Raw genomic sequence first — 14,065 nt, 5'->3', positions numbered from 1 at the left:
TAAATTGAGAGCATTTTAGCTTATTGATTTTATACTTTGGGAGTATTTACTTTTTTAACTGCTTTGTAAAGGCTTATAGTCATATACAATAAACTGGATTGGATTGGTTAATACTGTAGCTGAAGTGCAATTAACACAGCTTCCTGCAAAACACAATAGCGAGTGAGTCCAAATAACTGTTCTAAATTTAACACAAATCTTACTAGCTTCCTCTTCAAGGCCTGTAAATTTGGCGCACTTCTCAATCCTCTGGGTTTTCCTCTCCACTGCAACTTATTCCAGAAGCCAGAGGAAGTGATGGGCTTTCCAGAAACCTTTCCTTCAAATTCTTCCTCCCCAAGCTAATAATGAGGCTTCCAATTCCCTCCAGGTGTGATGAATTTGTTGGTTGTTGGCTGCACCCGGCATTGTGCATGTGGTGCCCTACCCTCCCTTTATACCTGCAGGAACGAGCAGCAAGCTCCTTGATTGTGGGGGAGGGTGGACAGCAAAACAAACACCCTCCTGGTGGCACCACGCTCTCTCCCCAGCCTGTAAAGGTGAGTTTAAGAAAGTGAGTTTAGAAAGACACAGTGCAACCCATGGCAGAAGCACGACTCCTGCCCATGCTGTGTCCAGAGGTGTGTGATGTGTTTCTGAGCTCAGTTTCCACTGGGCTTTCATATGCCTTCGCCCCCTCAGCACGGCACAGCAGAGCTGCTGCCGCTTCAAGATATGAGTATCCAGGAACAATGCGAGAATACAAAAGGTTTCCGATAGAGGGAAGAGTGGTAGGTCGCCACCTGAATTCTTAAAGCGCTGGGCTGAGATGGGGAGGGATTCATGCTGTCAATCACTGCCAGCACCTGTGTGCAAAACGTTAACTAAAAGCTTAGTCTTTGATTAGCTGATACCATTGTTAGGGAGTGCTTGTTCTTTTTAATGAAACCCTCTTGCTTCTGTGCCCTGGAAGCCCACGTGTCTCATTATCTCCAGGCTGGCTGTAGCTGATTTTCTCGTCCTTTTTTCAAAAGGGGCCTGTGCTTTATGCCGCTTCCTTTTGTAATGAATGCACCAGAATTCTATGCAAACCCCCAAATGCCTTCCTTTCTAAAGGTGGCATGCCCTTATTGAGAACATTGTTCAAACCCAAACATACATTCTTGCAGTTCATCTTTGTATTTTCATTGCAACCTGTAAAGGAGTGGATGGGAAAATATCTGCTGCCATTCTAAAGGATATGAACAGAACAAAAGAACAGGAGAGCATTTCTGCCGGGTGCTGGATGAGGTAGCTAAGGGCTGTCTCATCCAAGGCATTAGAGATAGGGGAGGACAGCTGGCCTTTGCTGACCTTGTGGCAAAGGTAAAGTGTGCCGTCGAGTTGGTGTCGACTCCTGGCGACTACAGAGCCATGTGGTTGTGTTTGGTAGAATACAGGGCACTTTCCAGGTTAGCCGCTTAAAAGCAGCTAAATGCCTTGGTCAGGCAAATCGCGGTCAAAATATAAAACCTGCAGGGGGAGCAGTCCCGTGAAAACTAACAACCCGGAAAAACGACACTTTTTGACGCCAGATAAATGATGTCATCGCACTGAATCGCAGCAATTAAATTCAAAACAAGGCATCCAACATATGAATGGCACCCTGCAGTCAGCGTCAGGACTGTGGTTTCACAACACAGGAAATGTAGAAGCACACTTCAGAGATATGTCCTGACCCCGTTTTAGGGTTTAATCTGGAAAGTGCCCAGGACGGGTTTACCATTGCCATCTCCTGCATAGTATAAGATGATGCCTTTCAGCATCTTCCTATATTGCTGCTGCATGATATAGGTGTTTCCCATAGTCTGGGAAACATGCCAGTGGGAATTCGAACTGGCAACTTCTGGCTTGCTAATCAAGTCATTTCCCCAGTGCGCCATGTGGTAGCGTGTATGAATTGTCTCCTTTGCTAAGCAGAGTATTATCATGGAAACTACACTTTTGATAAGGAGATATATGTGCCTGCGAGAAATGTATATTTTATCTCAACTTAGGCTTTTCCTCTTCCAGCAGAATGAACGCCTGTGGTTAGGTTATGCTAATCCAAAGATTGTTCAGAGAAGTAAAAAAGAAGATGGGATCCATTTCTCCTCTAATGTCTCTTTGTCAATTAAAAAACAAAACAAACAGCATGAGGCCAAGGCATGTTACATAAAGAAAAGTTTCAAAACTCAAGCATTGACTGGTTGTCAACGTATACAACTTCATTAGAGGTTTTCAGTTTCGAAGAACAAGTAGCAATAGTAATAACAAAAATCAAAAAGATCCCCAAAAGCAAGCTTCAGAATGAATCTCTCTCTCTCTCTCTCTCTGAGGGCCTGCTACAAAAAGCTTTCAGAGTTGACTTCTCCGTCCTAGATGTTTTCAGTATCCACTCAAGATGTTTTCTTTCTGTTGCACTGTTGCAGGCCTGAGTTAAAGGATTTTTTGTTCTCTTCCCTCCCAATTCAAAACAAAAGTGAGGTGCAAATGATCTCATTGTTTTGATTAGGAGGGCACAAGAGAGGGCCTCACACAGAGTGTAAAACAAGTGCTGCTCTCAGCAAAAATTTTTTAAAAACAAACAAAAACCCTCTTACATAGAGAATATACAGGATGGTTTGTCTTAGACTTACTTCTAACTTCCTTTTATCTTTTGAAAGCAAGGTAAAAAGGTAAAGTGTGCCGTCAAGTCGATTTTGACTCCTGGCGCCCACAGAGCCCTGCGGTTGTCTTTGGTAGAATACAGGAGGGGTTTACCACTGCCTTCTCCCGTGCAGTATGAGATTATGCCTTTCAGCATCTTCCTATATCACTGCTGCCCGATATAGTACCATTGGGGATTCGAACCGGCAACTTCCTGCTTGTTAGTTAAGCATTTCCCCGCTGCACCACACACACCAAATATGCCTAAAAAATGGACGGTGACACATAACAGGTTTGCCTTTAGATGGGAGACTACATGTGAGCACTGTAAGATCTCCCCTTAGGGGCTCAGTGTGGAAGAGATCTGCTTTGCATGCAGAAGGTCCCAGGTTCAGTCCCTGGCAGCATATCCAGGAGGCTTTACACACAGGACTCCTGCTCCGAATCTCCTTCAAAAGAGAGTGTTTGCGTTCGCACATCAGGCAAACTTATATCGAAGTACCATCAAGATTCTTGGATCCTCTCCACACAGAATTCGGGCTTTGTCTTGCAAATTCTAGCTTATCTTGAGGTATTTCCAGATTTTTAAAATGCTGGTTTTTCTGAACACGCAAACAGGGAGAGGCACTGACTTAGAATCATTAGCATGATAAGAGGCATGGGGTCTCTTCAGAAATGCAGATCTATCTCTGCAGGTAATTCTCTCCCCACCACCAGCTGGATAGAAGGAAAACACTGATGCCTGCTATGTGGACTTGTTTCAAAAGAAAACCAAGAGCAGAGGGGAGGGGCTGCTTCCCTCAGTGCCGCGAGTGTACTTCGAAGTGGCTTCGCTCAACATTTACCCCGAAGCCTGAATTCAAGTGCAAATAACTCCCAGTTATGGGAGAGACTCTTGCCTGAAATCTTGGAGAGGCCACTGCAAATACTGAGCTAGAGGGACCAAGAGTCTGGCTTAGTATAAGGTCCATCCAGTATCTCTGGCCCAATTGGGCAGAGCCGCCATTGCCTGAACAGAGTCAAAGAACTCTGGCTGTGCCCCTCGGGGGCCACATCCCGTGTCCCCGCCCCAGAGGTTACTGCATCTTATGTCAGATTAAACCAGAGGTTACTGTAAATTTTTGTACAGTAACTGGGAATTGCATTGCAGGCGTTTGTGCAGCTGTGGTCCAGCAACCTCCAGTTTCAGGGCAGGGTTGCTCCTCCCTCTCCCTGGTCCACCGAGGCCGCATTCCAGCAAGCTCCCTAGCTCTTGCGCTGCCAGACTGTGGGCAAGGCGTCAGCACATCACTAGTGTGGCTGCCATTAGCTACGATCTTCAAGGGAGCAAGCCAAGAGCGATCACGCCTTTTCATAATGGCCTGCCTGCTCTCGGCAGGGAAAGGGCATTTCTATCCTTTTCAATGCCATGCCGTGCCAGCACTTCCTCTGACAGTGATTGCACCGCCACCCTCCTAAGAGCCCCGAAACAAAAACTGTCTCACACATCAGCACAATTTCTGGTGGTGGGGGAGTCCTGGAGGGCACTGTTTTCCTGTTACTCAGGAAAGGGTATGATTACTTCCTAGGAAGGGGATAGGTGTATGAGGGAGGGCAAAGAATCCTGTGACCAAGGATGCAAGGGATCGCCCCGGCAAAGCAGTCGGTGGTTTTATGCTGTAAACTGCCTAGAGCCATCGGTAGTGGGCAGTATAGAGATTAATTAATTAAATGCCAACCAAACCACACTCCTCTCCCCATGACGGATTGCTACCCGCAGACTAGCACTCTCATTCGAGGGCCAGTCTACTGGGGAAGACCTTAGTTTCGAAAGCCTTCAGTCTTCCATCGGATGGCACACTCATGAGTTGAGCGAATCCAACAAAAGGGGCCCCACGTGTGGGGCTCCCACTCTCACGGGTTAACAGACATCTGCACTGCAACCTCTTCCTCCCCAGTAAGCCTTTCATGTACCCAGAGGAGATTTTGACGCTCCATGTGTCAGAGCCTTGCCGCATGTGTGGACTGCGGAAATACCGGGTGCAGGGTGTTTTCTTTTACTCTCATCCAAAATTTGGTTTGGACCAGCATTGCGCCCAGGGTGGCCAGAACCTAAGGGGTATACTCATGGGTCAAATGGGCCGTAAGCCAGAATTTGGCTTTTAAAAAGCCAAATCTGGCCACCTAGGTTGCGCCTTATGCAGATCTGCTTCCATAAGGAATCGTGGGAGAGGGGAGCCCTGATTTCCAGCAACTCCAGGAGAGTGGGGTCACCATTCTAGGCACAAAGGTGGGCATGTTCAAATGGTTAGACAACTTGAGCTAGGAATGCTGCCCCTTCTTGGCTTAATGGCATAGTCTGAGAGTGCTTGGGTGCCACTGCATTGGCAGCAGAGCCTGAGAATGCCAAGCACCCACCTGCATATTGCAGGGTGAGGGGAGGACCATGCATCATTGGGGCAGTTTGCTTCAGGCAGCAAACTGTCTTGGGCCACCCTGGCCCACACACCCTCACACACACATTCACTGTCTCTGCTGCTGGAGAGATTCATTCTCCTTGAATTTGTCTAATTCCAGTGGCCATCATGACATCACAGAAATGCCAGGTCTTTCCTTTCTGTTGGTGCATGACTATTGTTAAGAGTGTGCCCATTCTCTCTCTGGGAAAAATGGGATGCAGATGGCATTGTGTGCCACCCCCATCACAAATTATTAACACAATAGAACATCATAATCATATATACAATTAATACATGAAACAAAACACTTCCTCCCATGAAGTGCAGTACACGAACCTTGTGAAAACCTATTTTCAAAGGCCTGAATGAACAGAAAGGTCTTCACCTGGCATCTAAAAGAACAAAGTATCACCAGCAGGCAAGCCTCACTGGGGAGGTTATTCCATAGACGGGGTGCCACCCTCTCCCTAGTAGTCCTCTTCTTAGTAGCCCCCCACCTCACCTCATTTGGCAGGGGAACTTGGAAGAGGGTCTCTGAGGAAGATCTCAAGCTCTAGGTTGGGACATATGGGGCAAGGCATTTCAGGCAACCTGGCCCCAAGCTGTTTAGGGTTTTAACTGTTAAAACCAGGACTTTGTGGTTTTAAATGTTAAAACCAGGACCAGTGCCGCTGACGAAGCACTGGCGTGATATGATTGAAATGCCCAACCGTGATATGATTGAAAAGCCATCCCAGACTTTTCCAGGAAGGTTAGGTGAGTTTGTAAGTGTTTGCATGCCACAGCAGCTTTAAGCTTTGTCCCTTAGAGGGACAAAGCAGAATTTACTTCAAGGTAACCAATTGTGTAAATAGCTTTGGCCACCGTATGCTTAGTGAAAGTAGCACTCAAGACACTGGGGAATTGTGAATAATGCATCTTAAGAGATTCCCAGCCCAGCTAAATGGAGGTAGAGGACGTTGAAATAAAGACCCTGAAACCTTTACTACCGCTTTAGGAATCTTGATTGGTAAAGGAAGCCCAAAATTCACCAGCTTGGCCAGTCTAAACAAACCAACACAAGCATTGTTAAGGAGATTATTCTTCCCATCCTCCTGTTCTCCAGTGCAGTGTAGTAAGAACTGGACCAAGGAGATCTGGGTTCAAATTTCGACTCAGTCATGAAGGTCACTCCCTCACTTCTTACCTACCTTGTTGCCAGGTTTGGGGGAGGAACCATGCATCCTCGTGCTCCTTAGAGGAAGCAGGGGTTATACTGTGACAAATCATGCAGTCGGGTCGGTGTCGACTCCTAGAGACCACAGGGCCATGTGGTTTTTGTGGTATAATACAGGAGGGGTTTACCATTGCCATCTCTCACGTAGTATGAGAAGATGCCTTTCAACACTTTTCCTATATCGCTGCTGCCCGATATAGGTATTTCCTAAAGTCTGGGAAACATACCAGCGGGGATTCGAACTAACAACTTTTTGCTCCCTAGGCAAGTCACTTCCCTGCTGCGCCACTAGGTGGCTGTGACAAATACATAAGTAAATTTTGTAAAAGTAAAAACATGCTGTCATTCTGGTCCTCATGGTCAACTCTCAACTCTCCTCTGTTCCTCTTCCAGGTAAGAAGAACTCTATCCTGCTTCATAAAGTCCAGCACGACCTAAACTCGGGAGTCTTCAACTACCAGGAGAACGAGATCATCCAGCAAATTGTGCAGCACGACCGAGAGATGGCCCACTGTGCGCATAATGTCCAAGCTGCCGCTGCAGCATCTGCACCCACCCCTGTCATCTGGACCCCCCTCATCCAGGCACCGCTGCAAGCCGCAGCAGCCACCACGTCAGTAGCAATAGCTCTCACCCACCACCCTCGCCTTCCAACAGCCATTTTCCGTCCTCCAGTCTCTGTCTTGGGTTCTCTGGGACAGCCTTCACACCAGACACCGAGGCAGCTGAAACGGCTTCATTCCTTGGTGTCGTCTACTGGGCCTTCGGTGGTGGGCTCGCCTTCCGGCACACCATCTCAGCAGCACACTCCAGGAGCTGAATCTCTTTCATCCTCCTCCTTCCGGATCCAGCGGCTGGCCGGGTTCACAGCCTCTGCCGGCTTAGGCCAGTTCCACCACACCTCAGCTGGCTCTCCTTCTGCTGGCTCCAGCCAGCAAGCCTTGGGCAGCCCGTCGTCTGCAGAGCTGGGCCAGCTACAGCTAGAGCCTTCCGACTCACCGGAAAGGACTGTTCAGCAGCAGCATGCTTCTGACAGCAATCTCTTGAGTGGCTTTGGCCCCTTCCAGAAGGGCCCACCCGCCACTTCTCCACCCACCGCTTTCAGCCAGCTATCCTCCAATTCACCCGGCAGCCCCCTCAGCCACTTGCAACCCACTTGCAAGCCGCTCCAGGTAGGGCAGTCACAGCAACTCTCAGGAACTGGAGTTCTGAGAGGGACAAACCACTTTCAGTTGCCTCCCTCGTCCAGTTCTCCATCGTCTAGCTTAAGCCAGCTGGCACAGGCCCCTGGAGGCTTCTCTTCGGCCTTGTGCCAAACCCAGCCAAGTGCATTAGGACCTTCAGCAGCACCTGCAACCATAGCTCAGTTGCACCATGAAAGGTCTCCCTTTGCCTCTTTGTCTCCATTAAAACAACCTCCTGCTGCTGCCCCTCTTTCTTACCCTCCAGGCCTTAGTCCTCCTACTCAAAGCCCTGCCACTAGGACTTCTCCGTGCAGCCTTTCCAGGGCGATGGGCTCCCATGGATCTCTGCTGATGCCTCAGACCTCGAGTCCACCTCCACAGGTCCTCCAGCCCAGGAGTACGCCGCCACTTCCACCCGAACGACTGACGCAGGACCTCAAGCTGATCTCTGCTTCCCAGCCCTCCTTGCCCCAAGATGCAGCTCAGACTTTAAGCCAAGGTTCTCCTCATTCCTCTAGAGAGTCTGTTTCTAGTTTCTCATCCTTCACAGGAGGAGGAGGAGGAGGGTCTAGACCTCTGGGGAAGCCATACAGCTCTGGGCCAGGGAGAACCGCTCTGCCACGCCAGCCCTCCTCAGGTTCTCTGCCTCAGTCGCCCCTGTTTGAGGCCAGCTCCATCATCTCTCCCTCTCTGACTGCTGCCGAAGGGAGGAAAGGATCTCTAGGGCTCACTGGGGAACAAGAACAAGTCCGATCTAAACTGCCCTCCAATTTGTGAGACGCGCCTCCCTACCCCGCCATCCTGAGGAGCTGTTCTCTTTGATTTGTACTTTTCAGATCCCAACAGACATGTCACTTCCTTAACTTCAAGTTTAATCTATGATTAGAGCTTTGTTGGTTTTTGGTTTTTTTAAAAAATGAGAACAAAGAAAAGATAACCAGGTATTCTTAGAGCTATAGATTTTCAGTCACTTTCTTTTACAGAGTATTTTACTACATGGCGCAAAAGATTGAGAAGGGGAATGTAATCAATATGTGGGGATGGCACAGATGAAAGGTGCACCTGATCGCTGCAGGATCAGCTGCAGAGCTACCAATGTTGGCTTCCTGGAGGGGGGAAGAGACAGATGTCAAGTTGACATGGCCAGTGCCAAGGCACATGGCTTGCCTCTTAGCTGGTACAGAGCGAGGGAAACCTTACCACTCAGTGTGGCACTCTAAGTTTGCCATTAGACCAGGCCTGCTAAGCTTTCGGCCCTCCTGCAGATGTTGGCCTACAACTCCCATAATCCTTGGCTATTGGCTACTGTGGCTGGGGATTATGGGAGTTGTAGTCCAGAAACATCTGGGGGGGCCTAAGTTGAGCAGGCCTGCATTAGACCCAAAGGGATTAAAGATGGGATGTTGGGAGATGCATGCATAAAAGGAGTATTTGCTCCTTGGAGGGGGATTGGCCAGTAGCAATTCATCTTAATGACCCAAGGGGGTGCCAGAGGAGGCTCGGCTGCCTCTGCTTCTTACAGGCACAACTCACTCCCACAGATAGTTGGGAATTGTGCCTCTGCTCTGCCTGACAGATGGCCAGCTGGCAGGCAGCTTGGCTCTTGGGCAGGAGAGAAAGGGTTAACCTGAGCGGTCTCCTTTGATGTTGCCCCTCCCCCCCACGCTCATTAGGATGAGCTGCTACTAAGGTTGGCATTGATTTAGCCAGTGTTGCATGGACTTCTGACATTTGCAAACCCATTAAGAGCCACATCCCCACTGCTGAAATGTGGCAGGCTACACATCCCAGTCTTGAAATACAGGAGGCCCTTGCTTATCACGGGTTCTGCGGTCATGGTTTCAGCTCTCAATGTTTCAATTATATATACAGCCGGTTTCAGTTATCATGGGGGTGAATTGCATCAATTCGTCGTTCCTGTGCATGTTTCACACTTCCAGTGACATTTCTGGTGGTATTTCCAGCTTGGAGGCACTTCTGGAGGCAGTGTGGAGCCATGTTGGGATGCATTTTTTGGAATTTTGAGGGGTGTTTTTTGTGGGGGGACATTACTAGTGCAGCTGGAGAGTGCTGTACTCTTATGTTATTTCTGTTCCCCCCTCCCCATTTTTTTTTTTTTTGGTAATTTGTAACACTTTTTGATAGACTAACTCCAGCATTCCCATCATTTCAATTATCACGGTTACTGCATTTGTTGTGGTATCATGGAACTCAATGCCTGTGATATTCGAGGGCCTCCTGTACGCAATTTGATGTAGGCAGCAGACTCAAGTCTCAACAATAGCGCCCTGCCAGTCTCAGAGGGTGTTCATGTTCTGGGTAATTCCTAATGAATGCAGAGAGGCTCTGTGGCTACTAAGAATTGCGTCCTCACTATAGAGATGTGCACAAAAATGGGTTTTTGTGGTTCGGTTCTAATTAGAACCAAACTTGAATCTGCTCTACTGGTTCTGGTTCTGAACTGGCCCATGGTTTGGTTCTAATTAGAACTCCCTAGAACCAGTTCTAAAAAGGGTCTCCATAGGGAATAATGGGGCTTGAACCAGCCCATTAGTCCCTATGGGTAGCACCCAGGGATGCCAAAGTGGGGTATGTGGTAGGCTCCCATGGGTGCTGACTACCACCCTAACCCCAAAGCAATCGGTTAAAGGGGCAATTTTTAATGATTTTTAAAAATATTTTAAAAGTTGTATTATTTCTCCCATAGGGAGTAAAGGGGATTGGATTCTTTGATGTCACATAGATTCTACATAATGAATCTCTGTCTGGAATCTATGAGCCATCCATCAGATAATCCAACACTAGTTGGCAGCCTTGGGGGCCCACCACACACACCACTTTGGCACCCCTAGGTGTGCCACCAGCCCAAACACCAAATTCACAAAAAACACCAGAGACCAGAATGGAGACTACAAAAACACTACAAACCTAGCCTAAAACCACAAACCTAGCTACATAGACACCACAAGCCACAGGCAAACCACAAACCTCAGCTACCCAAGACAAGGAGGCATGATTCACACTAACAAGAAGTAACCACAGAAGACTGCAAGCATGCTGGAGCAAGCCATAAACCAAACAAGCAGACACCACAAACACACTGCAAACCACAAACCTGTGAATACCACCAGTTAACACAAACTACAGAAAAAGCATTTAGACACAGGCATTTCAGAACAAGCACGCCAAGCATTTAAAAAGCAGCGTTTAAAAAATAAGAAAGCAATTCTAAAAAAATAACACTTTAGACATTTTAAGATGACTAGGACTGGGAAGACTCAAATTCAAATCCCCATTCAGCCATGAAACTCACTGAGCCAGTCCAATGTTCCTTCTAAGAGATCCCCAGATGTTGTTGACTCCCATGATCCCCAAGCAAACGCCATTGCAGCTGGCGATTCTGGGAGTTGTAGTCAACAACTTTTGGGGATCCCTGTTAGAGGGAACCCTGGGCCAGTCACTTACCTCTGAGCCCAAACTACCTCACAGGGGTGTTGTGTGGATAAACAACCATGTACGCCATTCGGGGCTCCTTGGAAGAAGAGTGGGATATAAATGTAGATATAAAATATAAATAAATAAATAGGAAGTAATTAATTAAGCACACATTACAGGCAGCCAGGAAATAAAATACTTAAATACACTTTTTATTTATTTATTTATTTTTTTAAATAAAGGGCCCTTTCCAGAGCAGGCAGTGTGCTTTCAAATAGGGAGTAATTAATTATTTTAAAAAAATTGAGGGGTGGGTAAAAACAGGAGTCAATCAAATCTCTCTCTGGAGACCCCCACAAGCAAGGGAAGGTTGCCCTACCATTTTCCAAAGCAGCAGCAGTAGTATTAGCTCCTCAGTCAGCAGCAGAGATTCCTCAGGGGGTACTGTATTTGTAAAAGTGAAACCCGCCCAGCTAGCCTCCTGTGCGCTTCCTCTCTTAATCTTAATTAGCGGTTGAGCAGAATAGTGACTGCACATTTTGCTCCATAACCCCGCTTCTACAAGGGCTAGAGTTTCGCTTTTTAAAAAAATATATGAAATCTGAAATCCAGGCGAATCCGGGTGGGCTAAGCAATCTGGATGAGATGCTTGAAATCCGGCTGAAACCCGGAATTCCAGGGGGCATGGCAACTCTACACCTGGCGCACCCCCTCTTGTCCCTCCCCCCAGACAATAGGGTGTCAGGTGTCCTAAGTGGCACACTGCCAAAGCCACTCAAAGGGCCAGACACATCTGGCCAATTGGGATCTGCAGCACAGCCAATCGCTGCAAGTGACAGAAGTGTCACAAAATGGATGACAATCGCCCTTTTACTCAAAATGGAGGCTCGAGCCTATCGGAACTGGCTCTGTTAGAGCCGTGCTCAGTCCAGTTTTGCCTACAGGTGGCTCTTTTTTATTTTCGAGTTTGGTCTCGACCTAGAACGGTTGAGCCAAGGGGTTCTATCGAACTGGTTCTAGATCAGGGCTGCTCAACTTCGGCCCTTCTGCAGATGTTTGCCTACAACCCCCACAATCCCTGGCTATTGGTTACTGTGGCTGGGGATTATGGGAGTTGTAGTTCAAAAACAGCTGGGGGGCCTAAGTTGAGCAGGCCTGTTCTAGACTGAACTGGTTCGCACATCCCTACCTCACTCTAGCGATGCTTCTTTTGAGAATGGTGGGAGAAGCATCTCCACAGTGAGGATGCCATTCTTAGTAGCCACGGAGCCTCCCCACCTTCGCTAGCAGCGTGGATGGGCTTTGCAGAAGTGCATCCCGGAACCAGTGCATGTGCTCTGTGGGGCGCTGAGCAGAATAAAAGCCAATGTACGCCAATGTTAAGTAGTAGTAGTAAGGGGAAATGACTACTAATGACAGAGCCTTCCATTATTTTTGAGTGGGATTTTCCGTTTGACATACACTGCAGTTGCTGAAGCTGCAGTTGAAGTGGAGGTACAGCATGGGGCAGAGGACTTGCTGAGGCTGTTTGCCTCTTGCATCTTTTTTCCTGCTGAAAACTTCTCCCTCCAAACTGCTTTTATCCACACTGGGGGAAAGATGCATGGATTTGTACGTATATTTTCCTTACTCTGGGTAAAAGCTGCATGGTGTTAAATTGTGTAACAAGCAAGCCTGCCCCAAAAGCAACAGCAGAACTATGTAAACATTGTTCTGCTTCCAGATTTCTAATTTGCCACTTGGCATTTATCATCTGATTTGAGATTTGAGCGTTTAGGAAAGCAATCTTTGAACATGGTGAAGTTTGGACTACAGAGGTGCTGCAAATGTCCTCGTTTGATTTGGTTCTGTAACGAGCAGTATCAAAAAAGGGCTGGGGGGGGCAGTGTTCCCTCTTACAGGGATTCCCAGATTTTGTTGGCTACAACTCCTAGAATCCTCAGCTGCTATGGGCTTTGCTTGGGGACTATGGGAGTCAACAACATATGAGAATCCCTGTTAGAGGGGTGGGGGGTGGAGTCAGTAAGAAGACAGTTGTTGGTGCATTTGCAAGTGTCAGAAGCCCTTTCTGAATAAGACAAAGTCATTAAACGTGCTTCCAGCAAATCTAATATTAGATGGTTGGGCATGGCTCCGTTGTGCCTTGCTGAAGCTTGAGTAACATGGAACTTTCACAAACCTCAGTAAGATGATGAAATGGTTTACCTGACCCATGAGCAAGGCCAATAAAGGGCACAGGGAAACATTTTACTTTCAATTTAGAGTGTGATCCATACTACATCGACAGTTTTGTCAATCTTGGGTTTCCAGATAATGTTGGGCTACAACTCCCAAAGCCATTGAAGCTGAAGATGATGGGAGTCGTAGTTCAACATCATCTGGGGAGCCAAGGTTGGCTATACTACACTATACAAATGTGCCTGGATAGGTGATCTGGATAGGTGCTTACTTCTTGCACCAGAATGGATAGCCATCATCCTTTTGAATTATCCGCTGCTCTCCATTGATCACAGGAGTGAGGAGCTGTCTGTAGGTGTGTGAAGGAGGAACCAAAGAGGCTGAGGGAAACCATCAAGTAGACTTGTAAAAGAATAATTTCCAATACATTTAGTAGAATGAGTAATGAATAATTCTCTGAAATATTCTCTCCTATGCTAAATAAGGCAGGAGAATATTCTTTTCCAAGTCTACCATCAAGTAGATTTGACTCGTCACATGCAGCTCATCACACCATTCAGGAATCCTAGCAGGCCTGGCAAGACGTCCTCTCCCCGCAAAAGGAATGAGGAGCCTTTTCTCACCAATACCCTCTGTTATTGCTAAAAGCGATACTTAGCCATGGCACCAGCACTGCCCCATTTTGAAGGGTAACAGAAAATCGTACTTTACTGTATATTTACTATACTATTTGAGCAATAAAACTCCTAAGTTCCATGACAGCCCAACAAAGTCCTGCATGATCCTTTCGCTAGATTTTGAGCTGCCCAATCAAAGAGGTCAAGGTGGCCCAGAAGGAGACACTGGGGAGCTGTCAAAACAACGAGGGCATGATCCATACTACAATCTTGTTGCTTGTATCCATTTACTTTCCGTTCCATTCACTTTCCTTTTGATCCCCGTCTCCCCAACAACCTTGAGGCCATTCC

General features: G+C 47.4%; 1 protein-coding gene across 2 annotated transcripts in view; it reads left to right on the top strand.

Annotated features, from left to right (window-relative positions):
* HCN4 (hyperpolarization activated cyclic nucleotide gated potassium channel 4) overlaps nucleotides 1–13,858 on the top strand; it is a 99,926-nt gene extending 86,068 nt beyond the window's left edge. The window contains exon 8 of one of the 2 annotated variants that reach the window (XM_053272908.1): nucleotides 6,694–13,858. In XM_053272908.1, the coding sequence (XP_053128883.1) occupies nucleotides 6,694–8,261 (1,568 nt within the window). In that variant the 3' untranslated portion in view covers nucleotides 8,262–13,858. Of the gene's footprint in view, nucleotides 1–2,034; nucleotides 2,163–6,693 lie in introns of those variants that run through there. The other variant, XM_053272909.1, reaches the window with a different exon arrangement.
* Nucleotides 13,859–14,065: the final 207 nt, after the last annotated feature.

Source organism: Hemicordylus capensis, chromosome 10, assembly GCF_027244095.1.
Source record: "Hemicordylus capensis ecotype Gifberg chromosome 10, rHemCap1.1.pri, whole genome shotgun sequence".
NCBI classification, from domain to species: domain Eukaryota; kingdom Metazoa; phylum Chordata; class Lepidosauria; order Squamata; family Cordylidae; genus Hemicordylus; species Hemicordylus capensis.
This window is presented reverse-complemented; position numbering and strand designations above follow the sequence as displayed.